General features: G+C 35.4%; 5 protein-coding genes and 1 long non-coding RNA gene across 16 annotated transcripts; 3 read left to right on the forward strand and 3 right to left on the reverse strand.

Annotated features, from left to right (window-relative positions):
* The first annotated feature begins 4,574 nt into the window (after positions 1-4,574).
* LOC118062365 (protein KTI12 homolog) lies at positions 4,575-6,982 on the forward strand. Its single transcript, XM_035076082.2, has 2 exons — positions 4,575-4,702; positions 5,785-6,982. Exon 2 carries the CDS (start codon positions 5,821-5,823, stop codon positions 6,727-6,729), a length of 909 nt encoding a protein of 302 aa, XP_034931973.1. The 5' UTR covers positions 4,575-4,702; positions 5,785-5,820; the 3' UTR covers positions 6,730-6,982.
* A 2,711-nt stretch (positions 6,983-9,693) lies between these two features.
* LOC118062366 (protein KINESIN LIGHT CHAIN-RELATED 2) lies at positions 9,694-12,954 on the reverse strand. 2 transcript variants are annotated; one of them, XM_035076083.2, is made up of 3 exons: positions 12,688-12,954; positions 10,427-12,483; positions 9,694-10,274 (listed from the first exon to the last, which is right to left on the reverse strand). In XM_035076083.2, the coding sequence occupies exons 2-3, from the start codon at positions 12,457-12,459 to the stop codon at positions 10,061-10,063; spliced, it is 2,247 nt and encodes a 748-aa protein (XP_034931974.1). In that variant the 5' UTR covers positions 12,460-12,483; positions 12,688-12,954; the 3' UTR covers positions 9,694-10,060. The 2 variants fall into 2 exon arrangements, with proteins under 2 accessions (XP_034931974.1, XP_034931975.1); XM_035076084.2 differs by having other exon boundaries at positions 10,427-12,486.
* A 451-nt stretch (positions 12,955-13,405) lies between these two features.
* On the forward strand, positions 13,406-20,646 carry LOC118062367 (probable methyltransferase PMT5). Of its 8 annotated transcripts, none has more exons than XM_073410834.1 (11): positions 13,416-13,739; positions 14,052-14,945; positions 15,082-15,217; positions 15,425-15,665; positions 16,361-16,586; positions 16,855-17,014; positions 17,173-17,477; positions 18,120-18,252; positions 18,852-19,055; positions 19,803-19,962; positions 20,288-20,646. In XM_073410834.1, exons 2-9 carry the CDS (start codon positions 14,434-14,436, stop codon positions 18,999-19,001), a joined length of 1,863 nt encoding a protein of 620 aa, XP_073266935.1. In that variant the 5' UTR covers positions 13,416-13,739; positions 14,052-14,433; the 3' UTR covers positions 19,002-19,055; positions 19,803-19,962; positions 20,288-20,646. The 8 variants fall into 8 exon arrangements, with proteins under 8 accessions (XP_073266938.1, XP_073266940.1, XP_073266937.1 ...); XM_073410835.1 differs by having other exon boundaries at positions 20,302-20,646; XM_073410832.1 differs by having other exon boundaries at positions 20,172-20,294.
* Positions 20,006-20,639, reverse strand: LOC140955847 (uncharacterized). The gene is made up of 2 exons (XR_012170497.1): positions 20,432-20,639; positions 20,006-20,397 (listed from the first exon to the last, which is right to left on the reverse strand). It is a non-coding gene; the product is annotated as an uncharacterized lncRNA (long non-coding RNA).
* Positions 20,647-21,072: 426 nt separating the features above from the next.
* Positions 21,073-24,344, forward strand: LOC118062368 (14-3-3-like protein GF14 iota). 2 transcript variants are annotated; one of them, XM_035076088.2, is made up of 8 exons: positions 21,073-21,356; positions 21,973-22,059; positions 22,271-22,577; positions 22,970-23,057; positions 23,178-23,287; positions 23,392-23,540; positions 23,899-23,951; positions 24,041-24,344. In XM_035076088.2, the coding sequence occupies exons 2-8, from the start codon at positions 21,987-21,989 to the stop codon at positions 24,044-24,046; spliced, it is 786 nt and encodes a 261-aa protein (XP_034931979.1). In that variant the 5' UTR covers positions 21,073-21,356; positions 21,973-21,986; the 3' UTR covers positions 24,047-24,344. The 2 variants fall into 2 exon arrangements, with proteins under 2 accessions (XP_034931979.1, XP_073266868.1); XM_073410767.1 differs by lacking the exon at positions 21,073-21,356 and having other exon boundaries at positions 21,864-22,059.
* A 1,203-nt stretch (positions 24,345-25,547) lies between these two features.
* LOC118062370 (uncharacterized) lies at positions 25,548-27,624 on the reverse strand. Of its 2 annotated transcripts, none has more exons than XM_035076091.2 (5): positions 27,314-27,624; positions 27,138-27,198; positions 26,481-26,532; positions 26,332-26,401; positions 25,548-25,919 (listed from the first exon to the last, which is right to left on the reverse strand). In XM_035076091.2, exons 1-5 carry the CDS (start codon positions 27,422-27,424, stop codon positions 25,836-25,838), a joined length of 378 nt encoding a protein of 125 aa, XP_034931982.1. In that variant the 5' UTR covers positions 27,425-27,624; the 3' UTR covers positions 25,548-25,835. The 2 variants fall into 2 exon arrangements, with proteins under 2 accessions (XP_034931982.1, XP_034931981.1); XM_035076090.2 differs by having other exon boundaries at positions 25,606-25,919; positions 27,138-27,210; positions 27,314-27,619.
* Between the last annotated feature and the right edge of the window lie 237 nt (positions 27,625-27,861).

A 27,861-nucleotide genomic window follows, 5' to 3' on the forward strand; every position in this document is an offset into this window, starting at 1 on the left:
TGGATTTCTTTCTTTTCTGTTACTCTTCCATGGATTCATGGGTTCTTGAATTCTATGGAAATGGAAGCCTTGAACATACATATGTTTTGAAATCCCCTACTGTATGCTCTATCGGCGAGCAAAATCCATTCCCAACTGAACTTAATCGTTAACTAGAATCAATTTTAATGTTCATGTCTTCAGAGTTTTATGCACTGTTAAAGAATCACGCACCTCCTGCCTTGCTTTATGGGGAGGGGAGAGACACTACAATATAAAGTGCTATTTGGAAGAGAAGTTTCCTTTTCACTTTACTTGCTCAAGCACCGTGTCTTCACCTTCGCATCTACATGTATATTTTGTACAATTATGCCTATCTGGGTACAACGTAAGTTATCACGAAACATCACAAGGTGCCGACGTGCCTCGAGCTTGATATCACGCCCATGTTTTCTTCTGTAATTCGCCTTTTCTTCTACCTACAGGTCTCATATTCGAGTCTCCCTAGCTCCCTCTCTCTCCACGGAACAAAATGGAAAAAAAAAAAAAAAAAAAAAGTCTCTCCTAGCACCAGCCACCAAGTAGTTTTCTCTCTGCAATAATGAATTAAATGCGGTTTAAACACTAAATCACGCTTCCTTGATGATAAAAAGGTACAAAAAAAGTAACGGTACTGCTGTTTTCTTGGTCAAGCATTATTTACAGGATATCTGATATTCTCAGTGACTAGCTGTTTCACTCATTCGGCCCCTCATCCACGTTGAAATGGGAATATATGGAGTGGTTGGAACACTGCTCTTGCCTTTGAAGATTTATTTTCGTGGAATCGAGAAGAATCAATTTTTATTTTTTATCATTGAAAATAAATTGTGGCTCAAGTTGGTTGTATAGTCACCTAGCATTGAGACAACAATAACCTCTTCCAAGCTTGAATTTTTTTGAGATTGTGATATATAATAATTTTCAAAATAATATTTTTTAAAAAAAATATACTAAAATAAAAAATATTTTTAACATTAATATATTAAAATCATTAAAAATAGCATTAATTTAATTATTTTTTAAATTAAAAACACTTTAAAAAATATAAATTCTCCATGGCTCCTCCGAATCCATATCTATCTTCGCCTTTTGTCTATATTCATCGCCATATTCTGGAATCTGGACTTGAGTTGTTGTTTTTTTTAATTAAAAAAAAAAAATCTCTTACATTTTCGTTGCGTGTAGTGTCGTGGAAATTTAAATTTAGCATAGCGGTTTATATGGTTCGATGATGTCAACTCATCCGCAAACCAGTACAACGTTGGTAAAACAGTAAAGACAAGATAACTTGCAGTATTATACTTCATCGTGTGGGACCGTGAAGCTTTTGATCCACGTCATATTTCCACTCCCAATCTATAAATGGGTTGGTGAATTGTACAACAATCTCTTCGAATACAAATGAATTGCCTTATTAGAGGTTATGTTTAGTCAGTCATGCCCGGTATCTATGAAATTTAATTACATTTATTTTTCATGTTTTCAAAATATTTTCTCAGTGTGATTTTGCGTAATTGTTACGTCATAAAAAATATTATTGTATGCCAAGCACATCCTAATTTTATAATTTTGTATCTTATTTCATGAGTCCACAACACAATTAAAGAAGAAATGATTATTTTCAGTTTGATTTTATTTTTATTAAAAAATAATTAAATTAATTTTTTTAAAAAAATAAAACTAGTTCAAACCAACTAATTTCGATTTTGTTTTTTTAGAACAAAACCAATTTGACTTGATTTTTTCTGGTTTGACTTGGGTTTTTTTGATTCAGTTGAGTTTTTTTCGATTTCAGACTTATAAATTCAAAACCAAACCGGTTAGTTGTTTTAAAAAAATTTAATTGGTTTAATTAATTTTTTTCACGTTCGTTTTTTTTTCTTTTTATTTTCTCAATTTAATCAATTTTTTAAATTTTTTACTTATCCCTTGAGCAAAGCAACAATTCACTACGCTGTAATTAATATATAACCGGTTTTTTTCTATCATCGTGGAGTAATAAATTCAGGATCAATGATATATGATATCAAGTAATTTTGTTGTAGTAAATTAATGTTACGTGTTTAAATCACGTTAAAAAACAATTGTAAATTTTATATTAATTGTGCAACTTTTTAATTTAAAGATGGAGGGATAGTTCTCGAAACCATACAACCATGCACATCCACCGTGATTTAAAACCACAAATGAAGTTATTAAGAGCCAGGACAGAAAATCGAATGTTTTTTTATTTATTTTTTATTATTAATATAGATATTCGAACCATCTTACATGTATTTTGATTAATTTTATAAGTTTTAAAGTTAATGATTATGTAAATCTCTAGTAGCTATTATATTAATAACAATAAGGTTTGAACCTAAAACTATAAATAAAAAAAATCTTTAAATTTTAAAATTTTATCACTAAATCATTTACTATATGATTATATCGTTTTGCTTCACGAATTGTGTTGTGAAATCTTTTTAAATACTAGCAGTAAATAAACAAAATAAACACAAATATTATCTTTATCTTGAAAAACCCATCGAGTTATATAATTGAAACATGAATTTAATAAAAAGAGCTGTGATCTGGGCAGTCTTTAGAGGACAGCACAATGTATTGTTAAACAGTTTAACGATTTCTCCAAGAAGAAAATCTCCGCGAGACTGCCGCTGTCAATTTTCTTCCATTGGACCGGTGTGAGAGGACCACTTTCTAGGACCCATGGACCTGCATCAGCCACCAAGTGCGGTCAAAGAATCAATTGAGGTGAGAAAATTAAACACCACGTCAGCTCAATTGTTTGCTAGTGACACGTGGCAGGATAGTCAGCTGGCATTGTAGGGAATCAAGGTCAAGGGCCAATTATAGCAACTTGAAAAACATGACTCAGGGCATCTCAGCGATAAAAGCTAAATTGTGGATGTATTTTTTAAAAAAATAATATAAATATATATATTTTTACATGTATTTCAATGGAAAAGAATTATTTTAACAATTCATTTGTATTTTAATAATTTTCAAATTATTTTAACAATTAATTTTTTTCTAAGAAAAATGATGTTTTTAGCTTTTCTGTAGAACAAAAAAAACTATTTTAGAACGTCATTTTGGTTATCCTTTTAAAACTGAAAAATCAAGTAAAAAAAGCTATATTTTTATTTTTATTATATTTTATTTTGACTCTTCATCTCTGGATTCAAACTAGTGGCAGTGCAAGTTCTGAAACCAGCCCAGCCCAGCCCATGAAACGGTCACGTTCGGAATTTCGAATTTCGAATTTACAATATGTAATAATAGCTTAACAATCACCTTTGACACTGGGCTGGTTTGATAGAAGACACCCAGCCGAGTTGACACTGGGCTAGTTTTATGTTTTTTGCAAATGGGCCGACGAGGAGTTGCTTTAAAAACAAGTCCTCTGGTAAACATGGAACTACGTGTAGAGTAAAATATATATAAATAAATGAGTTTTATGTAGTGCGTATCCTTTTGAAGTGTTTCACATGGCTTTCATGGTCTTAGGCTGGCTTTTCTCGGCTCGCTAGAAATTACTCTTTGGATTGAGTTATGGGATCTCTTGGTCTCTTTTCAGCTTTGCTTGCCTGGGTGCATTTATATGTAGAAGATATCATATCATTGCTGAAAAATATCAGTCACGATAAGCGATTGGCTAAAAAAGGTAACACGGAAAAGGCATAGAAAAAGACGTCAAAACTATGTTCGCATGGCACGTGGAAAGTCTTAATCATGTGTCTTGTAAATTAACCGGATCATTGATGGATTTTTTTCTTATTACCTTGGCTGAATACATGTATGATGATCTCCCATCTAGAGTGTTCTTCGATGTTATTTGTGTTAGGCTATTAGCTGAACAACTTTTCTTTTTCTTCCTTTTCTTGTATAAAAAACTCAAATGCTTGTTAAAATCGATAAACCACTGAAAAATAAAATAAAGTAGAAACGGGTTTAAACTTAATGAAAATAAAATAAATATTGTTGAGATAACTATCCTAGTTTTTGTGTTTACATTATATTTTTTAAAAATAATAAATTTATTTTAGATTCTAATTAAGTTTTTAAATTATTTTAATGTGTTGTTATCAAAAATAATATTTTAAAAATAAATATATATATTTTAATAATTTTTCAAACAAAGAATTTATTTCAAGGTAGTCAACACTGAAATTAGGCAAACCAAAAAAAAAGATCCATGGTTTTGGTCAAAAGCACTGGTCATGCAAAAAGCACGAGTCCCTTTCCTTTTATTTTTTTATATGCATCAGCTTTTAAAAATGCTCTGCAATCAAACAGGAGCTTAATCTCTAGAATTTTTTTTTCTCGGGAAATATATTTTTTACTTTAAAAAATAATAGCTAATACAATATTAAAATGAATCACTTATACTGTTTTGTTATATATTATAAGAAATGACACCGAAGACAAATAACTCTCTCTAAGTTTTACTATATCGATTTTTCTTTGGGATTCGAACTTTAATTGAAATGTACTGTGGGCTGGGTATAGTGGGATTGTTGGGCCTGGTCTGACCTAGACACGCACTGACACACATCACTCGAAAATCCATTAACTCATAGTGGGTCTTTGCTTCCTTTTTCTTTCCGTCTGTCTCTGTACCGCTGCTGCTGCCTGCTAAAGTTCACGCAATCTGCCGCTGCCGCTGCCGCCTATCAAGGTAACTTTCAGTAATTACGTTAAAATAGATTTGACTTAAGTTCAGAGATCGTTATTGTCTTTTTTAACTCATAATAATCTTTATTTGGTTACTCTGTACTCTGTAGTATCTCCCGCACAGCCCTCAATTTGATTCTCCTAAATTAATTAATCAGATGCAACGATAGAAAAACGTGTTTCTTTTTTCTTTTTGTATAACTGAAGTGATTTTTATTTAGGTTTCTAGTTGTCTTTGTGTTTGTTGATGTATTGATACAAATCTATTTTTATTTTTTATTTTTTATTTTATTTTTTCATTTACTGTCTTGTGAATCTGTGGCATGGTTTTTTGATGGGTTTCTTCGTGTGTTGTTTGCCTTCATGTCTCATGTATTCTATGTATTTCTTGGTATCCTGGTCCTTCTGCCCAATCGGGTATTAGTTTGAGCAACTGGTTGCTTCTGGTATTATTTTTTGTTTATAAATAGTAGAACCGTATTTCAATGCACAAACGTGTCCTTTCCTTTTGCAACAATTCACTTCATCATGATCCTATACGATTACTTCCGCTGTAATGGAACAGCCAACTCCTTACATGATATAAAACTGATGGTGTTTACTTCACAATTCCGGGAAGGATGTGATATCAAGAAGTTGTGCTTGTATCAATTTCTGCAAAAGAGCAGGAGACAAACATAATCAACAAACACGGAAAGATTCCTTTTTTCTCTTTTTCTGTAGTCTATACAGTGTGAAAATAATCAAAGCATACCTCCTTTTTATGTGCCTGTTACAATGTTTACCATCACCACTTTCATTATTTTTTTAGTACTTCGATCCAATGTTGTCTACACTAAAAGTTTCAACCGACATCCACAATAAACATTTTGGAGATTGGCATGTGCTATTATTCTTTAATTGTGACCGAGGATGATCATGCAACAAATTATCTGTGTGGAATCTCTCTATTTATTCCAAATCTATTCTGTGAATATCACGCATGCTTTTGTGAATGCAAGCGAAAAGGGGGATAAGTACACAATCAAGAAACTGCATACACAAGTAAAGATGGATCATCGTTGATGCATTTTCCATGTATTTCAGGCAGTGTTTTCTGAAGGAGTTTGAAATTTCCTTGGAATGGCTTTGGTTGTAATCTGCGGCCAGCCATGCAGTGGGAAGTCCACAGCTGCATTTTTCCTAGCTGAAGCTCTCAAAGAATCAGAATCTAACTCAACCATTAGAATAATTGATGAAGCTTCTTTTCATCTTGATCGTAATCAAAGTTATGCCAACATGACTGCAGAGAAGAATTTAAGAGGAGCGCTCCGGTCTGAAGTTGATAGATCTGTATCAAAAGACAATATAATCATAGTGGATTCTTTGAACAGCATCAAGGGTTACAGGTATGAGCTATGGTGTTTGGCTCGTGCTGCAGGAATAAGATACAGTGTGTTGTTTTGTGATGTCGAAGAAACTCAATGTAAAAAATGGAATGAACAACGTATGGAGAAGTGTGAAGCTACATATGATGATACTATCTTTGAGGACCTGGCAAGAAGGTTTGAGAGGCCAGATAGAAGAAATCGATGGGATTCTCCTCTGTTTGAGTTATCGCCATATAAAGATGGTATTCAGAAATCTTCAGCTGCCATTGTAGATGCTGTTTCATACTTAACAAAAAAAGTGGACTCAAAAACTCGGGATGTTAAAATTTTACATCCAACAATTGCTACACAAAGTACACGATTTTCAGAGGCAAATTCTCTATATGAGCTGGACAGGGCAACACAAGAGGTTACCAATGTCATTGTAGAAGCACAATCCCAGTCAATCGGAGGACCTCTAAATGGAATTTCTCTTGGCCAGGGTTTACCAACTCTCAATATGTCAAGATCAGTTGGGCTGCCAGAGTTACGGAGACTGCGTCGGACATTCATCAAGTTGACAGGTCAGACAAGCTTAAGTGGACCCCCCCCTCCTTCAGATGCAGAGAGTGCAAAAAGGATGTTTGTTGATTACTTGAACAGGGAATTGGGAACTACTTAAAGAAGGAATACGAGGATTATGCTATGCCCATTCATCTGCTACTGCTAGTGGCATTGGTGCAAGTGAAGCAATAAGAATTACATTTTGAATTAGTGTTGGATGTTCAAGTTTTTGTACCGGCAAACATGGGCAAGTAGTGCCACTGTAGGGGATGTTCTAGTACCGACAAATATGGTTTTTTTTACTTATTTGTATCATTGAAATCTGAGCAATATTTTGTTAATAACGCAGCAGTGTACCATTGGATCTTGTATTTTCCTTTTTCTCGTGCTGCATTTTGAGTTGTAGTGTTGTTGGATCAAGAAAGTCTCTCAACCGTATGGTCCCTGTTGGATCTTATCGTAAGGTGCAAGTTTGTATTCCTGTCTTAAGCAAGTAATCGACTGTCTTTGTAAATGGTTGTTCAAAAAACACAATATCAATAAACGAAAGGCTTTGTAGATGGAAATTGGAAATTTTTCAGCACTTTTGTGTTGAAGACGACAGAAATTTGTTTTATGGTTCTAGAACTATGAAAGGTAACGTGCGAATTGGATGAGTAAAACTCGAGGCATTTGTGATTCTGAACAAGCAACCAAGCAGCATAGGCTTCTTTATCTTATAGCCTAATATGCAGATATGGCCATTAGAATAGATGCTGCACTGCATGCCATTTCACATTTCCATTTCCATGTGAGAAATTTCCATCATTGATTACTTCGCGAGAGGACAGGGTAAACTCAAGACAGGGACTAAATATCATGTATTTCTAGCTAAATAATCCAAAATTACCCCGAGTGTTTCATCAAACTAGATTTAGATTGTGTTTATTTTTACAGTGATACCATGCTTTTAAAATTTTAATTTTTTTTTTAATTTTTTATCATTTTCATATCAAAAATAAATTTTTAAAAAATAAAAATATATTATTTTAATGCATTTCTAAGTAAAAAAATACTTCAAAAAAAAAATCACAACCATAATATAAACACCACATGAACTATTTTTGATATAATAATAATAATAATAATAATAATAATAATACGCCTCTCCTAGGTTTTCATCCTTTCATTCTTTTTTCAAAAAAACATCTTGTTTTTATGACATGTGTTAAAATTAACAAAATAATATATTTTTTATTAAAAAAATAGTTTGAGGTGATTAAATAAAAACATTAAAGTAGTCGAAAATATTTAGAGAGGGGGCTAAGATATCACCCCTGCTTATAGAGAGGTGAGACCCTGTCTAAATTCGAAAATAGAAATCACATACTAGTAGTCGACATAAGCATAGGAAGACGATAATATATGTGGGGATACAGCTAAAATACATTTTGGTATTGTATATTTTTAAGTGTCATGATTTAAAAAAAAAAAAACCAAATAACAAAATAAACTGTAAGAGAAGGGTGAAATCCCCAATGCCAATCACTGTAACTATAGATTCGCATTATAGATTGTAATATTGAAAATATGATTTTACCCTTAATGACAAGAATATTTTACCTAACTGATAATGATAATAGGATTTTTTAATATTTTTTTAAACAGTAGAAATATAAAATTATCCTCGGGCCAAGATATTTAGAGTCGGCATATAGAAGCATCTTTTTGCCCTTTTCATTTTTAAATGTATTACTGGATTGTCTTGGAGTAAAAATGGGTCCAAGGTTGTTTTTGCCATTTTACTAGGTTAACCACGATTAACTCTCTCTTACCATCCAAGATATATGTTTATTAGGCTAACTCAGACCATTTTTTTTTTCTTAATTTTTACTCATTTTTATTCTTCCAAAGGTTATATATATAGGCTACCATAATCATTTTTTATTATAAAAAATGGTCTATTTATCATAATTGTTTATTTTTTTTATTATATATATTAAAAAAATAATTTATTAACCTCAATTGAGACTACTCGAATAGTTAATTTTTCTCCTTTATTTAAAATCCTCCTGTAGCATTTAAATATTATTTTTTTTTATGAAAAAAAATATTGATTGCGACATAGCAAAAAACCATGTCTAATAAACATAACCTTACTTCAATGCTTTAATTAATTATTTATAATTTTTTACAGTAATAAAATTTTATGAAATACTATGATTGGTGATATGGTCATGTTATGCACAAGTTATTTAAAATAAAAACATAAGCAACATAATTTTTCATATAAATTTTACAACAAGACATGACATCATCATATCCAAATTAAAAAATAAATTATGTTTTTCACAGATAACAAATTAAAAGAAAGATGAACATCACTAAAAATTTGAAAGAGAAAAAAATGAAATTATGATTCATCTTTTCATAACCAGTGCAATCATTTTAAAAATAATTTAAATTTTAGACATCCAATTTTTTTCTTAATAATCGTATAAAAACCATGATTTCTAATTTTCTATTCTTGTAATTTCATATATTTTCTATTCTTGTATCCCGTATTCGTGCACGTGCTACTTTGCCCGTCATTCGACCATCCTCTTTCCCCGCCCATTGAAATGTTTTCCCACTAAGATTTGTCGTAGCAGACTTGGCGGCAAAGCTGGCAGCCAAAACAGCGTATGTGATCTACAAAGACTATTAATTGATATAATTAGTTAACTATACATATTTTGTAGTTTTTGCCTGGAAAAAAAAAAGTTTTTTTCATTTTTATTTTTTATAGGAAGTGTGTTTTTATTTTATCGAGAAGCGAGAGGCCTATTTGTTGCTCAAACATAATCTCATCCTTGCCCTATGCATAGTTAATGTTCTCATTTCGAAAGTACTGCTTAGGACTTGGGACAAAACGCATTTACATGGTTATTTTTTAAAGTATTTTTAATTAAAAATATATAAAATATTTTTTTTATATATATTTTAAATTTTATTTTTGATAATCAGTATATTAAAATAATCTGTAAATTTTTAAAAAATTAAAAATATATATATAATTTTTTAAAAAATATTTTTAAAATATAAAAACAAATAATATCTTAAATGACCTGAAAAACAAATATTATACAAACGGTAGAGGCAACTAAAAGCATTCTAATGAGAAGTTTGGTACAACAGCAGAAGAAAATGATGTCTCAACATTTATTTCCTGAAGACTAAGGCATACAAAGGAGATTGCGACAAGGGAAGTGCAGGATTCGAACGCTACACCTTTCTGCTCATCACAAATAAATGGTATTATCCAGGAGAAAAAAAGCTTGAAACCGATCTCTTAACCCTGTGATTGCTATTTCGATTTATTTCATTCTCCGTAGTCCAGACAGGAACCTTACACAGCAAGCAAGACCAAACCACCTAATCCTGCACCTGAGAAAATTCGTTCTTACATTCATCATGGATTATCATAGTAATTACGAGACCTCAAGATCATCGTCCTTAATGATTTGAAAGTTTGCATCAAGGAGGGTCACTAGTGATTTGGATTTCCTGTTCCGAACCCTGCCTGCTTCTTTCAATAACTCGACTAGCCGTTGCTTCTCGTCGTCCACATCAGGATTTGCTGTTCCTAGCTTTTCCTCCCTCATGCCAACCACATAGTCCAGAATCTCGATGGCATCATCCAACCTGTCCATTAATTACAAATTCGGAATGCACAAGAAGCCTTATATATACCTGAATTAAACTAGAAGTGAAGGACATTGTATGTAATTATTTACATGCTCAATGATCAGTTTAATGTAGCAGGATCCTACAGAGTTGAGAAAAGAAAAGAGTACCTGCCCATTGCATCATAGGTGCCTGCTAGGTTGCTATAAACCCCCAAGGTGTCTGGATGATGGGGTCCATATTCCTTCTCCAAGATGCTTCTTGCTTCTTTGAACAGATCCGCAGCCTCGTTTATTGCGTAACACTGCACGCAGGCTAGACCCATTTGGTTCAAAGCAATCCCAAACAAGGCAGATTTTCTCTCTCCACTTGCTCGAAATTTGGCTATGGCACTCTTGAAAGTTCTGTAAGAATCAGCATAATTCCCCATCATGTAATAAATGACCCCCATCTGGGCTTCAATTCCTGCGACTGTGTTTTGCTGACCCGGAGCATCAGTACCGTAGATCTTTAAAGCCTTCTTGAGTAATTTGAGTGCCCGATCATACTCGTTCATGGACTGATATAAAGCAGAAACGTCAATAAAACCACTGGCTATAACTTCTTCTGAAGGCCAGACCCCCCCTGCAGGACGTGGCTTTTCGTAAATCCTAAGTGCGTTTTCACAGTAGGATTTAGAATCCCTGAACCTCCCTATTTTGTTGTACAAGTCAGCCAAACGTACAAAAACGGAAGCAACTGCTGGGTGATTCTCTCCTTTACTTGACTTGAAGACAGTAAGCGCTTTCTGATAAGTGAAGATAGCCTCATCATAGCGTGCCAAAGATAAATATGCGTCTCCAATGCTGCAATCAATGGAGGCCACATCCATGTCCTGGCCATTTGCTGCCATGGCCATGCTTGCTAAAACATAATGCTCAAGAGCAGATTCATAATTTCCTTTTGCTTCACAGATAATGCCCATAAGCCTTCTATCTGCTGCTTCTTCAAGAGTTGCGGCTGGGCCACCTTTCTCCCCATGGATGTCAAGTGCTATCTGACAAAGCTTCTCAGCATCGTCAAATTGCAATGCTTGAACGTGAGCCTCAGCTACATAACGGCATGTCTCACCAACTCGAGGATCTGTTTCTCCCAAGACTTGCCTTTGGATTTCGAGACCAGCTGAATAACACAGTGTTGAATTCTCATTCTGGCCAAGCATTGCGTAAGTATCACCCAATTGCATGCAACCAGCAAACTTAGCCAGTGCATGATTTTGACCATCTTCTATTACTGGAATCTCAATAGAGCGCTCTAGAACAGGAATTGCCTCATTATATTGGCCTAAGCTGCAGTATATTGCTGCTAAAACATGCAAAGACATAACGTGCTCTAAATTGGGTTTTCCATTTGCACATACCTCAAATGATTTCGTTGCTCGAAGAGAAAATTCAAGGGTTTTTTGCGGATTTTCACCGGAAGATATCATATCCCTTGTTAGTTTAAGCAAGAATGGTCCAAGGTCGGGGTTATCTAATCCCGCAGTCTGCAGAAGATTCTGATCAATTCCATTCCGGAACTTTTCTCGAACAGAAGCGAAACTTCCCTGCTTCTTCACTGCAAAAACTGCATTTGGTCTTCTTATTTTCTTGTCCAACATCTGCCTATCGGTCGGAGGCTTCTCGTGAGAAGATCTGCTCTTAGGATTCCATCTTGCAGATGCACCAGATTCTGATTCCATGCGGAAAAGCTGCTTCTTAAGGCTTGCAGCTTGGCTTTTAGCCTTTTTTTGGTCAGTAGACCCATTATAATCGTCATTGGAAGCTGCGAAGCCAGCAACACAATCCCCTTCTATATTCTCCGATATTGTCACCTCTTTGGTTATCTCTGTTTCTTCAATATCTCCAACAAGATGGCGCAATTCCGAATCAATCCTCGATTCCTCACCATATGACAGAAAACTAGCCCTGGAGGGAGAAGGATCAGAGCATTGCATCCTATAGACATTGTGATACAGATGGTCGATGGAGGTGTCAACGATGCCATGCATGGCTAGATCAATGGAGTCACTACATGGACTGTGAGGGCTTAATGTGCTTCTTGGAGACCTGATCATCCGGTGGCTACAATCACTGCCCTTGTAAGACATGCAGTCTCCAATTGTATCATCATCTCCTCTTCTATATTCACCTCCATTTAAAACATCCATGGCTAGTCCCGGCATTTCACTGCAGGGATCGATCAAACTCTGCTATAATAATCAGTGAAAGAAAAAGGTTGTTAGGAATTAGAGCATGTTCAGAATGTATATAATAATGTGTTTGCATGTCTCAAAACAAAATATCAACAGCAAACCATCAGAAGATAAGAGAAATTTGAAAGATAAACTGACACAAATTGACATAATATTTCTTCATATGATAAGAGATATGAAATGAGTCGTACTACATACCTTACTGATCACTGTTATTCTTTTTTGTAGTAGATACTGATGAAGAAAAACCTTTCTACTTTGTCTCTCTCTTTTTCTGAAAGTTCTCTGCTCTGGCTGTAACAGACAATAGAGCTAGAGCTAGAGCTAGGCTATATCATTGATTTTTTCTTCTTCTCTGTTTGCCTATATTTATACAAACATGAGGCTGAAGATGAAGAAGGTGACATTTGGAGACACTGGCAGGGGAAAAATATATAGGAATTTGTAATAAAATAAGCAAGGCCTGAAGATGCAAATAATACACGCATATGTATATGTAGGCGTGGAGGCGCAGAGAGGTGCAATGTGGAAGCAACGAGGACGGCGACTCCTCTCCCACCCTCTCGACTGTCGTGAAGTGGAAACATGTATCGATAATTAATTTGCAATAAAGCAATTAATACTAATTTGCTTATAGTTCCTAAGATAGTTTCTAGATTGAGTTATGGTGTCGAGATTAGGGTGAGTAATGCAGTAGCAAATTTTTGGCTGTCACGGAAGAAACACACCACACTTAAAAAAAATAAAAAAAAAATGATGCCGTAAGCTTGGATTGGTTCAAAAGAAAGCAACATTGGATTTCGACGCTCCATCAGATTCCGAGTATCAAAGAGTTTATTTAGCTGTGAGGATGTAGATATATACGCACAGGCACAGCACAATCAATGGAGTATTTAACTTTATATATACATACAGCAACGCACAAACCACAGATCAATGGAGTAATTAATTAGCAATCTAACAGCCTGGTTATAGATTAGAACTCTTTGTCCTTCCAGCACTTTCTTTTTCGACAAAGACAAAGTAACTAAAATTCATTTAATTTCAGAAATAGGACAGCCTTTGGATTTAACTATATAATTATTTATTTATCATCACAATAGAGTGACAGACACAAATTCAATACCAGACAAGCAACAACCCATCAAATTGGACTCTCAACAACGACAACGACAAAAAAATATCTCCATCTCCCTTCTGTTCTCGTTCTCGCATTCAAGAATCACGCCCTCTTCAACGGAACGAAAACGGTAATTTATCTTGCCCTTGAAAAACCCTAATTGCTTTTATGATTCAAATGCGTTTGTTAGTTAGTCGGGTTCTCTCCATCTTTTCGGATCTGATCTGCGTGTCATTCTTCATCTTCCTTTTCTTTTAATTTCCTTTTTGAGATCTCTGAGAGAGATAATTGCTGTCGAAATTATTTCATCTTAATTCTTCTTTCCAAATCCAATACGTTATAAGATTTTCATTTTTTTCTGTTTGTTTGATAAGAATCCAAAAGAGTCCGTTAGGGATTCAAAATCGGGCGAGACTGATTTTTGTGTTTTTGACTCTTGTAGCAGGTTGATCTTGATTGATTGGTTAGTTTCTAGAGATTGGGAAAGTGAAAAAAAGACATTGTTTGTCATCTGAAATCCATCGTCATCGAGAGCTTACATTGTTTCCATATTGCGTGGATTTGCTATTCGTAACTAGAAAATGAAATCAGGTTGTCCCAATTAGGAAACGGTATTGGTTTTCTGTCCTTTGGATAATGCGAGTTTGTTGCTGGGGAATTGTAAAGGAGGTTGTGTTCTATGCTCGTAGGAGTTGTGCGGATTAATGGTAACATATATAGAAGCTTTTATGCTATGATAGGTTTGTTTTCTGCACTTCTTGGAGATTTAGGTTTAAGTCGGATAATTAGTGGATTTTGAATTTCGTTTGCTTAATAATTTGGACATGAGAAGCCCTTGGTTCAATAAACCACTTGCTATTTTTGGCCCCAGACCGCCAATTAGTTGGTTGCTGTTGTGCGTTGTTTGTGTGCTTGGACTGATAGCTATCTTGGGTTCTACTTCTCTGAGTGCGTTTGATTCCGTGACTCCCACTCCCGTGCTTGATATTTATTCAAATTATAGAAGGTTAAAGGAGCAAGCGGCAGTTGACTATTTAGAGCTTAGAACACTCTCATCTGGAGCTGGTCGGCAAAGAGAGCTGGGACTTTGTGGCAGAGAACAAGAAAATTATGTTCCTTGTTACAATGTCTCAGCAAATTTGTTGGCTGGGCTTAAAGATGGGGAGGAGTTTGATCGGCATTGTGAAATGTCAAGACCGAGGGAACAATGCTTGGTTCGCCCTCCAAAGGACTATAAGATTCCCTTAAGGTGGCCTGCTGGTAAGGATGTGATATGGAGTGGAAATGTTAAGATAACCAAAGATCAGTTTCTTTCTTCCGGAAGCATGACCAAAAGGTATCTCTTCTTTGATTGATCCTAACTGGGATTCTGGTCCTTAACAGAATGGTCATTTCAAGTTATGATTGTATTCCTGGTTATCAATTTTTCTTTTTGATATATTTACTTTCTTTTGAGAGAGAAAATGTTACAGGTTGATGTTACTGGAAGAGAATCAATTTGCCTTCCACTCTGAGGATGGATTGATCTTTGATGGTGTGAAAGATTATTCTCACCAGGTTGCAGAGATGATAGGATTAGGAGGTGACTCTGAATTTGTTCAAGCTGGTGTAAGTGTTTTTAGCATTATTAATGCTTTTTTGGGGGAGATTTGGTTTTCAAAAACACAAGCAATTACAAAATAGATTACTCTATTGTCTGATATAATCTTGTATTGATTAATATTCATGACCATAACAGCAAAGGTGCCTTTTAGTTTTCCCTTTTTCTTACCTGCTGTTTATTTAGTCTTTTTTAACATATCTTGTTCATTACAGGTGCAAACTGTGCTAGACATTGGTTGTGGATTTGGTAGCTTTGGAGCTCATTTAGTATCACTGAAACTAATGTCTGTTTGTATTGCGGCATATGAGGCAACCGGAAGCCAAGTTCAAATGGCCCTTGAAAGAGGTCTTCCAGCAATGATTGGCAATTTTATTTCACGACAACTTCCATATCCATCATTGTCATTTGATATGATTCATTGTGCTCAATGCGGTATTGTTTGGGATAAAAAAGGTATTTAATTAGTTTCTAGATGAGGGATATTCTCTGCTAATTACTTGATGGCCTTATTTTGTGTGCTGCTGGCAATAGCTTTATAGCTACTATCTTGCCTCCTGTTGATATGTCAACAGATATCTCTGTTGCTGCAATACAATACTCTTCCTTTTCTTTTTCAAAATGTTTTAGTTCTCTTAAATGCACCCATTTGCATCCATGGATTTTGGATAACTGATCTAAAGTCAACAATGACAATCAGCTGCCATAAATCTATCTGAGTCTTCCCTTCCTCTTTAATCCTTTCAGAGAAAATTGCATCTAGAAAATACGTGCCCATCATAAAGGAGAGATGATTTGAAACTTTGTGCATTGTGTGTTATATGATAAATAAGCTGATAATTACATGCTGTGCCAAATCAATACAGTATGGTTATTTCTTATTGCTGGGGGCTACATGAATGATTAAGAGATTGATACAATAAAATAATTCATGTGCTAGTTGATTGTATATTTGTATTGCTGAATTTATAGCCCCTAAAGAGAGAAGGTGTGAATTGCTGGAGGAGGTTTCATTTTAATGTCACTATTGATAACGTTCTTGGACTTTCGAGTATTCTTATTCTGAGATATGTGTATTTGGAGAACTTGAAGGGACTGTTGGTTTTTCAATTTTTCTCACTTTACTTTCTAACAGTGACTTAATAAAACAGATGGTATGTTCCTTATAGAAGTGGATCGAGTTCTCAAGCCTGGAGGTTACTTTGTTTTAACTTCACCAGCAATCAATCCACATGGAAGTTCATTGAGTACGAGGAAGAGAAGCACACTGACACCAATAGAAGAATTTACTGAAGAAATCTGTTGGAATCTTATAGCTCAGCAGGATGAGACTTTCATCTGGCAAAAAACTGTGGATGTTCATTGCTATAAAACTCGGTGAGGATATTCACAATAAAGCACCAGTATCCCCTAAATTATTTTTTTCCCCATGCTAACATTGAGTGGGTTTGACTTCTGAACTTTTATTATATAGCTTCTAATACATGCCTTGCAATTTTTCTGGAAGAGCAAGAATAATTCTTTTTATTATACAGCTTACTTGAATTATCGAGCTTCTGTGTTTTTCACCTTTCTTCTCTGACTTGCAATTTTTCTGGAAGAGCAAGAATAATTCTTTTTTTATTCTTTTTGGTCTTTCCTGCAGCAAGCATGGTGCTATACCAATTTGTAATGATGGCCACGATTCTTCATCTTATTATCAACCCCTTGTGTCATGTATAAGTGGGACCACCAGCAACCGCTGGATTCCCATCCAGAACAGGTCCTCCGGTCCCTATTTGAGCTCAGCAGAGCTTGAAATTCATGGAAAGTATTATTTCAATACATTTTATTTTTGTTGCCTTTTCTTTTATTATCTGACATTTTCAATGTATAAGTTCCTTTCCCTCTTGTTTCCTTTTCTTTTTCCAAATTTTTACATGATATAGATGTCCTAGTTTATTGATCCATTATCATCCTTGCAGGAGTTCAGCCGGAAGATTACTTTGAAGATTCTCAGTTTTGGAGATCAGCTCTGAGAAACTACTGGTCTTTACTTTCACCTATAATTTTCTCCGACCATCCTAAGAGACCAGGTGATGAAGATCCAACACCTCCATTTAACATGGTACGCAACGTCATGGACATGAATGCTCGATATGGAGGTTTAAATGCTGCAATGCTGGAGGAAAATAAATTAGTTTGGGTGATGAATGTAGTGCCTGTCAGGGCTCCTAATACACTTCCTCTCATACTTGATCGTGGTTTTGCTGGTGTCTTGCATGACTGGTATGTTAGTGCCATTTAAGATGCATGCTGTTATATCAGTGTAGTTTATAAGTATGTTTCACCTTAAATCATTTGAAACTTTGCTGTCCGACTTATTCTTGATATTTGAAGAATGCCTTGATAATTAAATACTTTGCAGGACTTGTCTTCTTCTTTAAGGAACTTTGGTGAACCAAACATTTTTTCTTAAATGCAGTCTTTGTAAATGCTCTGTAATTCTTGCCTGTGCACCTGTCTTGAGCAACATCCTCAAAAACAACTTCTGGAATTCAAGATGCCCTGCCTAAAAGAAGATTTGTGAATTTTTTTTTACCCATGCTGCAGATGCATTTATCATGACAGTGATGATGCTACATTTTCAAGCAGTTGATTCATAAAAATCACGGACATCAACTTTGCTAATTAACTTTACACTTCCAACCTGAGCTTAAAGAGTTGAATGCTGCTGGCAGTAAACTATTTCTTCTGCCTTGGATTGGCACTGCAAATTCAGGACCTTGTTTATGATGCTTTTATTCTCATAAACCTCTCCTAATTTTTCTGGTCATATCTTATCAATTTTTCCATGAAAACATGTTGAGGAATAGTGCTATTTTATTTCAATTTAGCAACAAAGTAAGTAAACTGTCTTCTTTTGCGCAGGTGTGAGCCATTCCCCACATACCCCCGAACATATGACCTGCTTCATGCTAATGGGCTTCTCGCACATCTCAGTTCAGAAAGATGCAGCATGATGGATTTATTTTTAGAGATGGATCGAATTCTACGCCCTGAGGTACATCTCACATCCCTCCAGATATTTCTTAACCATACTTGAAAATTTTGTGCAATGACCTATAAGACAGTTCTCTTTCTTTCTTTCATTTTTGTTTTGGTTTTGTGGTGTGTGGAGATTTCCTCGCTCAGTTTCTATTTTTTGTGAATGCCCCATGTTCCTCTCCATGATGTAGACTCTGAGAGTATACAATACAATGCATGCTTTGATACGTGGGTGCAATTAGTTCCCATGTCTAGATTTGACAAGGAATGAGGAACAATAATACTTGATAATCTTGCTGGCCGAGTTGAAAGTGTGATTACATGTGCCGAACTTCATAACCAATGACCACATTTCTCTTGGGAATATTTTCTTCCCATTCTGCCTATAATCTGATGTTCTGAACTCCCCACGATGCGATTAGGTCCCATGCCTGGATTTGATTAGGAAAAGAAAAGTGTTCACTTTACCTCTCAGGATGCATTGCTGCCATTCATTGTTTCCGTGGTTCTTGGCTGCCTTACCTTGTTTTCTGCAACCTACAAAAAAGCGTCAAGTCACTCTCTTTTCTTCTTCTATGTTTGATCTTTTTCTAATGCAACCAGCTCATTTTGCAGGGATGGGTTATCTTTTCTGATAAACTGGGAGCTATTGAGATGGCACAGGCACTTGCCATGCAGATACACTGGGAAGCTAGGGTGATTGACCTAGATAATGGCAGTGACCAGCGGCTGCTTGTTTGCCAAAAACCATTTGTGAAAAAATGAGTGATCCAGCAACAGAAGTCTCATGACCATGGAAGTGAACATGATTTTGCTCCGGTAATTCCTTTAATCCTCTCTGGAAAATTTGCCAATAAAAAATTTAGGTGGTAATTTTTTGTTCAATATGGTATAGATTTCACCAGTGGCCTCGTGGCTCACTGGTACCCTCGCAAAACGTGGGGTTGAGGATTTGAGTGCTATTTCCACCTTAAGCAATACTTCTTTAAAACAGAGATGCCCGCTTGCGCGCGCAGTGTTTTTTTTCTGGTTAACAAACAAAGTTTGAATTAGGAACTCCAGATCAGTTTGTGTCTGTGTCGGTTCACGATAACATAAGACCCTAAGCAGCATGTTCATTAAAAACACCATAAACATTTTATAACATGTAGATCAATACCAATGATAACTGGTCCAATCACTGACTCTAATCTGTTTCTTTCTCTAATCTGTTTCTTTCATTGACTGTCTGGGCTCCAGAGTTTCTTGGTGGAAAAAAAAAACCCTCCATACCGCACCGTTCGGTCATTACTGATTAACAGTAGATATAAGCCCTTCGATCATCTTAAAAATCAACGTGTTCTTGAGTTTGTTAATTAGATAAGGGATTTGTGCATATATGCATGTATGCTTGAGTTTGTTAACTATAATGGAGTTAACTGGGACTAACACGTAGGGCTAAAAAGCATTACTGTTAAGGTGCAGTTCAATATCTGTGCTTGAGAAAAATGGAGGGTTTTTTTTTTTTTTTTTTTCCTGGACCTAACAGCGGTGCCTTGAAATTGATCGTGATGCTCTTATTGCCAGATCACGAAATATTTTTGACAGCGTCACAGCGTGATAAATGCCCGGGCTTGAGTTCAATGGCTAAAACAAACGTAAGGGAAGCGTGGGCTGTAGATTAGAAGAAGGCTGGATTCAGAAGTGGGCTGCGAAGCATTCCAAATTTTTTGTCAAAGCATTTGTAGTAATTCTTTCATCATGCTCTTTCTTTCTTTTAATTCTTTTAAGAGTGTTAATTTCTTTATTATTCCAGTATGGGACACACTGTATTGGACAACTCATTGTATTACACCGTCGCGTGATAACTGACCGGCAAGGAAATGATAGTTACAAATATATTCTTGCTCCCTGACCCTTCGAAATTCCCCAACTTAAGTAAATACTTTTATGCAGAGATGGGAAGTAAAAAAGAAGCCAGAGAAATCTCAAAATCTTGATTGACTTGAATTCTAACATCAGATACTCAAATTAATTGCACGCTGTGAGGTTTAGCACTCACATGGGAGCAGTTTTGTAATGGCAGCTCTGTGGCATTGGTGATGTGTTTGGGAAGCGCTGAGCAGGTATCAAGAAAAGAGTATCTGTATGCTTGGTTGGTAGTGGAAGATGATGCTCCGACCTGTATGCTTGGTAATGGAAGATGATGCTCCGACTGCAACAATGCGAGTCCAGTTAAAAAGGAGGGGGAGAAAATCATAGAGAACTCCTTTCGGAACTAGCAAATCAAAGACTACTTGTACAGGATCATAGAAATGTGAATTTTCTTGGATTGTCAACATACATTGAAAAACGCTCTCGCCTGGGATTGTGTTACCTTTTGTAGCTGTGATTCGGAAAAATAACTTAAAAGAAATTATAATTTGAAAAAGATGAAAGATATAAAAAAAAACAGGCTGGTTCTTTCGGAATCAGACACCCAATAAAAAGGCCTTAAAATTAGTTCAAGTGGAGAGTTGCAGAGTCTACCCAGTACGTGTCCTGTTTTTTTTTTTTTTATGTATTGCTGGAATCATTCCACCACGCTGCCCGTGAAGAATGGCAGTGATGACATTTTGGCAACAAGCAAGAGGAAGTCATGATGCTCCTTTGTGATTTTTCTTGGCGAAGCGGTGGCAATGCACGATATGAATTGCAGGCGGCTTGCTAGTGGTAAAAAAAAAAAAGAAGTTACTTTGTCAATCTAGCGGGATCTTTATTTAAATAATAACTCTATTAAGAAAAGGCTAAATAATAGGTGTTGAGAAAAAAGAAAACGTTGTTTTGCCATCCCTGTCATCAATGGGGAAACAATTAAATCTTACCTTGCATTTTATAGAGTAACAGAGTCCTGGCCCTCTTCCTCCTCCTCTTGGGTGCTGAAGTCAAATTCAACAAGAAGAGAGAGTTACATATAACAACTTATGAAACCAACTCATTAATCATGCAGTTGCCAGTAGCTGTCTATTATAAATCTGCACGCCATCGCATCGAGCTTCATCATTTCCCCATAAAAAGAAAGAAATCATCAAATTCAACAGTGACGTGTGTATCTTGCTTTTGACTGTTATTGTGCTCTCTCTTCCTCGAAAGCCAGCTAGGGTTTATTTCTTTCTTTCCTTCTTTTTAATAAATGCAGGGATTTGATGTCAGTTACTAGCAGATTGATTCTGATATGTTGTTGTTATCATCCCCCCCAGTGATTGTTGCTCTAATTAGACTACTTTTGTTCATTGATGATAGTGTTAATGGCTTTTGATGCCGCGCAACAGAAGAGAAATCCTTCTTCGGGTAATTTTGGGTAGAAATACATAGGAGTAAACGATTCATGCCAGGCTTGGAATTAACCTTATTTTTAGAAATATATCACGAATATTCATCTATAAAAGAAATGAATGAACAGGGAGGGACAGGTAGATCGGATAGCATTCAATTCAATTCAGAAATAGGGGTCGCTGTAAAATCTCGAAAGTACCCCTCCGACAGATAGGATTGAATCGATCCAAGCTCAGCCAGGAAATCAAATCACGAAAAGCGCGCTTTCTCTTTCAAAACAACTAACGGTCCAGATCTGGTCTTCAACCTCCCCCGTCACTTGCACCTTTCTATTTATTTAACCTTTCCTTCGCTTTCAGACCTCTAATAAAAAAGATTTCTCCTTTCAAGAGCTCATACCTTCTTATTTTGATTTGTCTGTGAATTCATTGTGCTCTCTCAGCAAATAAAACAACAATGTCAACCGAGAAGGAGAGGGAGACTCGTGTTTACATGGCCAAGCTCGCTGAACAGGCCGAGCGCTATGATGGTACCTCTATTTCTCGCTCCTTCACCGTTTCTTGTGGGCAGGGCATTTTGTTTTTGGTTAGCTGGATCGTTTTTAGAAAAATAAATTATACTGCATGTCGACATTTTTCTTTTATCATACAGATAGATCATTTTATTTTTATTTAATTTAATTTATGCCCGTTTTCCAGTTTCTCTGAAATTTAATTTAAATCTGAATATTGATGGAACAGAGATGGTTGAGAGCATGAAAAATGTTGCCAAACTTAATTGTGACCTGACCGTGGAGGAGAGGAACCTCCTCTCGGTGGGATACAAAAATGTAATTGGTGCTAGGCGGGCTTCGTGGCGGATCATGTCTTCAATTGAGCAGAAGGAAGAATCTAAAGGAAACGACGGCAACGTTAAATTGATTAAGGGATACCGCCAGAAGGTGGAGGAGGAACTCTCCAAGATTTGCAATGACATCTTGTCCATCATCGATGACCATCTGGTCCCTTCTTCCGCCTCAGGAGAAGCAACCGTGTTCTACTACAAGATGTGAGTTATGTTGGCCTTTAGACCTAATCTTTTATAACTTTTATCCTCGATCCTGCAGCCAGTTTTTTATGTTTTGCTCTTTGCATCCTATTTCCTATACATGAAAAGGGGAAATGTTTTCTCTCCATCTAATTACTTGTTACTTTTCCTGCCTCTTGAACAAGTGGCGCGCACAAGGGGCATAAATTTCCTTTTGCTGATTCATCCCCTGGTCCTGCTTGTCAACAAGTCTAAGCAGCAATTTCATGAATTGTGTAATGATTTGTTATGTTCTCAGTTAATTAGTTCCCAGAAGTATTTTATGTAGCAGGGCATGAACTTAGTGATATATAAAGGCCTTCTTATATTTTTATTTCTTAAAATATCGGGTCATGACATCCATGAATTTTCAGGAAAGGTGACTACTACCGCTATCTAGCTGAGTTCAAGGCTGATCAAGAAAGGAAGGACGCAGCCGATCAGTCATTAAAGGGTTACGAGGCATGTTGCTTTGGTTTCTCTTTCATAAATATATTCAGAGTATTATTCCATTTATTTGGCGTGCTCTAATTAATTTTATAATCATCTGACATGTTCCTCCTGTTTCCATTTCTCTCTTAGGCTGCTTCTGCCACTGCAAGCACAGATCTGCCTTCAACCCACCCAATTCGTCTTGGCCTTGCCCTTAACTTCTCTGTTTTCTACTATGAGATCATGAACTCTCCTGAGAGGTATGTCAGATTATATTTTTTTTGCAATCAAGGCTGCTGCCAAATTGTATTATCCTGTGTTCATGACTTCCTAATGATCTACTTTTTAATGTTAATGCTTGCAGGGCCTGCCATCTGGCCAAACAAGCTTTTGATGAGGCGATTGCAGAGTTGGACACTTTAAGTGAGGAATCATACAAGGACAGCACCTTAATTATGCAGTTGTTAAGAGATAACCTCACTCTCTGGACTTCTGATTTGCCTGAAGATGGAGGTACATTTATAAACTGAATGAGAAATTGAGTCTTATTTGCATTATATGATGTGGAAAGCATGGTGAAAACTGGAAAGAAAAAAAAATACCGTCGTTACAAAATCATGGCCTCACTGAAGTCGGGCCCTGGCAGACCATGTTATACTCAATGGTACTCAGCAATCAGGACTCGATCACCATTGAAAAGTAAGAGGAGAGGTGGACAATTGGCCACCCCTCATATTTTGGCCCCAATAAGGGATGAGTTCTATATCTCTGCACCTTAGATTGGCTCACATCAAGGCATACCGTTGGTTGAAACTCGTGAATAAAAAACCATGCTTGTTAAACTTTATCTCAGACAAGTTGCATTATGCAGGTGATGATGACTTCAAAGGTGAAGAATCAAAGGAAAAACATGCCGAAGGAGAGGTCAGTTCTCGTATAATTGCTTCTATTGAATGAAGTAAACTTCTGGTTTTTTTTCCCGCTGCCCTGCTAAGAATGTAATTTTTCCGCAGCACTGAGGGGGGATTTGGGAACGGTGCACATGGCAAGTGGATGCCAAGCTACTTTGCAGTTTTGCAGAAGTGGGCATCTTTTTATTAGCTTTCCTGGCCAGGGATTCGATGGAACAGTCATGACAGTTTTTTATGCCACTGCTCTTTTTGAATCCTACAAAAAGCTGATGTTATCAATTGCTCTTCCTTTTTATTTCTTTCTTTTATTCTAAACAGAGTTTTTCGTTTTTTTTTTAATTTGTTTTTATTCATTGTTCTTGCACGCATAAACTTCATATCAAAATCGTGGACCTCCTTTATTTTACCTTCTGTTATCATCTGCCCAGCTTGCCATTTATGCTTCCTCGTTTTTTAAGCTTCCAATTAACAGGAAGTAATTATCATTTGGACGATAATGAAATAATTTTGTTATATATTTGCATCAACATCTGCTCAAGTCTTGACAAGTTGAAAATTTATAAGTATGTTTTTCAAAAATTTAGATTATAAAAATATATCAATACATTTTATAAAATTTAAAAAAATTATTTTTAACATCAACACATCAATAAATGATTTATAAACATAAAAAAAATTATTTTTAAATAAAAAAATATTTTTTAAATTTTTTAAAAATATAAAAATTTCAACAATATACATTTGAGTTTGGAAGAAATAGACGGTAAAAAACTTGAAAACGTGACAAAAAAAATATTGAAAAAAAAATCAGGGGGAAGTTTTGAACTTCCAAAATGAGACCTACGGGTGTTGAAATGGAAAATAACTAAATTATAAGATAGTGATTGTTATTAAAAATTATTTGAAAATTATTAAATAATATTTTTTATTTTTCAAATTTTATTTTTAATATCAATACATTAAAATTATCTAAAAGTATCAATAAAATTAATTCAAAATAAAAAATAATAATTTTTTTGAAAACGAGGTTTTGCAGTGTGTTGCGGTTCATTTTGTTTTCTTTCAGTAAGACAAAGTTCGTCAGCTGGAGCTATTTCCCTGCGGCTAATGACTCCAAGCTATTAGGATGTGAAATAATTTGATAAAAGGGTACATAATAATCTCCAATATGGATGCAATGGGAGGTTCCAATATTCGTACGGATGTGTTTTTTGTCAGTGTGAAATGGAAGCAAACGACATGTGATTTCACAGTAGAAGACAAATCACAAACGAGGAAACGATCGCCATTTATGCCTTGCAGCCATTCTGTAATTTTTAAAAATTCTGATTTTTTTCTTCAAATTATTATTTTATTTTACCGTTCTAATATTAAAAATAAATTTTAAAAAAATAAAAAAAAAACTATATATTTTCAAACAAAAAAACATTTTATAAAACAACCATTTCTTTTATCAGCAAAACTCAAAATCAAATCATTTGAGATTCAGATGAGAGCACATCCTTACCTCCTTGTCCTCATTATTGTTAGACCCTCACCCAACCTTGCTTTTGCCGTTTTCTAAAATCAGGATATCAGACTAAAGCTTTGGCACCAAAATCTCTTCCCCTACCAAAATTGCAAAACCATAAATATATGTGTGGCAACAATCAAAACCCACTGAAAAATGATAGTGGCTAAGAAGGTAGATGGCACTATATTAACCAGAATTTACATATTTATCTTGCTTGACGAGTCATGAAGAAAAAAGAAATAAAACAAAAAGGATCTTTCACAATGTCCTTCTAGAGATTCCACTCAACATTGACTTCCTCTCAAATATGATGGAGAAAAATGCTCGCAACCAGGATTGTTGTGAGGAGTCCTAAAGGGAAGATGTAAATCAAAACTGTCTATTTCACTCTTCCTTGACAAAATAATTTTGGGGCAAGGAAAAATCTTCCTCGTGATTCAGAATTTCTGCTTCTTCATCGTCTGGTTTCTGAAATTTAAATAGAAACATGCTGAAATCAACGACACTATATATGTTCTCGTAACAAGAACAGAGATTATAGGTGTCAAGGCAAAAGCAGAAAAACTACATGACATTCTCAAGGCATAGACTAAAATGCTTGATTTCACAAATACTTCAATCTTCAACTGATAGCACTTTATATTTCATCATCCAACTTCACAGACATAGTTTAAAATCTTGAGCTACATTCCTTCTATACAAAACAGTACAAGGTTTAGCAATGGGAGAGTCAAATTTAGCATCAAAATCTCCAGCATTTTATTTAAAATGAATTTGCAGTGGCATAGTGTCTGAGATGAATTATTTGCTGTGCTGAGAATTGCTGCATTGTATTTGTAACGTAAAAATAAAAAGTAAAAGACATCATTGAAATCAGTACCAGCATTTCAATGTTATAGAAACGGTCCAGCAACTGCAAAACCTCATCCGGAGAAAATTGTCGATCAAAGCTGTGATAGAGTGATCAATGTGTTAAATCATGTAAATGGAAACTTTTAGAAAAGGAAATAGAGTAAGTGGCAGAACAACCTTCTCCGAAGAAATTCCATCAAACCATAAAGTACAAAGTGGCGATGCATGCCTGCATGAAAAGATTTTTCAAATATTTTAAAATAATAAAGAAACAAATGAAAGTAAAAGTGGAACTAGAGGTATCTATATTGTCTCATTAATAACTCAAGGTGAATTAATTGCTAGATATGACTCGTATTTGCCTCGTGAAACTTCTCACATAGAAAGTACTGATCTAGCTAATTTCTTCTCGAACATATATGCTTTGTATCCTTATCATCAAAACAAAATAACACCTCAACAGTCTTGATACCAAACTGCAAATTTCCAGCACATAAGTCTTCACAGCAATAGAATTATCACTACTAAGTAATAGAAAATGAAGAAAATTCCTCAAAACTCCCAGCAAATAGCATCATAATATAATCTCATAATGCTCGACATATGAATTTCAATTCCACAAGCTGTTACAACAGCCACACTGACATATTCATCATACATGCAATGTACATTTTCCATTCAACTCTTAATTCAATCCACACAATTGCTATTGCAGAAAATGTGACACAATAACACAATTCCTATTTCAAGTTGATCAAATACCCCGTGATGGAGAGAATTGAGCTACACAGAACTAGATAAACTGAAACTGGAGATGAAATTTGAAGAACCTGCCTCTTAGTTTGACTGGAGGATAAATTTCAAGTCCTTCTAAAAGTCTTAGCTCCAATTCCACCTGTGATTGCTCCTAATTAGCCCCAGAGAATTAAAATAAATAAATTAATCCAGGTAAAATTCCACGCGCAAAAAAACAATATACATATATATATGAGATATAGATTCAGAGATACCTTGGGGAGAGAGGAAGCAGAGGAAGGAGGAGCTTTGCATGGAGAATGTATAGACATGCCGTCTTGTTCCTCTTCCCTCTCATTTCCATTACCACCAACCCCACCTTCCATTTGAGCTCTGATTTTTCTTATTTATCTATATTTTGTGTTTAAATTGTTTCGGTGTTTAAAATTGAAAAGTGAAGGGAATTTCTGTTGTTTATTCTCTAGGGTTTTAGCGTTTGATCCAAATTACAGAGAGACTGAAGCAGAAGGTGTTGACTGTTGAGATGTTTGGGCTATTGGGCCAGTTTGTATTTTGTTCTGCCTTGGGTAGAGCAATGGGTTAGGCTAGTAATGTTCTGGTTTCCAAACTTGAAGCCGTGGATTTAATATGTGTCCATTTCAATGCAATTTCATGTCTTTTTAAGCTTGATGTGAACTTTATATAGTTTCTCTTGATAAAAAAATCTTCATGATTTATGTTGTGTAAGCTAATGGATGACTTCTTATTGACAAGTCAATTTGACTTGTAATTTATGTGAACCGTCACATATTCATCGTGATAT

Source organism: Populus alba, chromosome 8 (assembly GCF_005239225.2).
Source record: "Populus alba chromosome 8, ASM523922v2, whole genome shotgun sequence".
In the NCBI taxonomy this organism is placed as follows: domain Eukaryota; kingdom Viridiplantae; phylum Streptophyta; class Magnoliopsida; order Malpighiales; family Salicaceae; genus Populus; species Populus alba.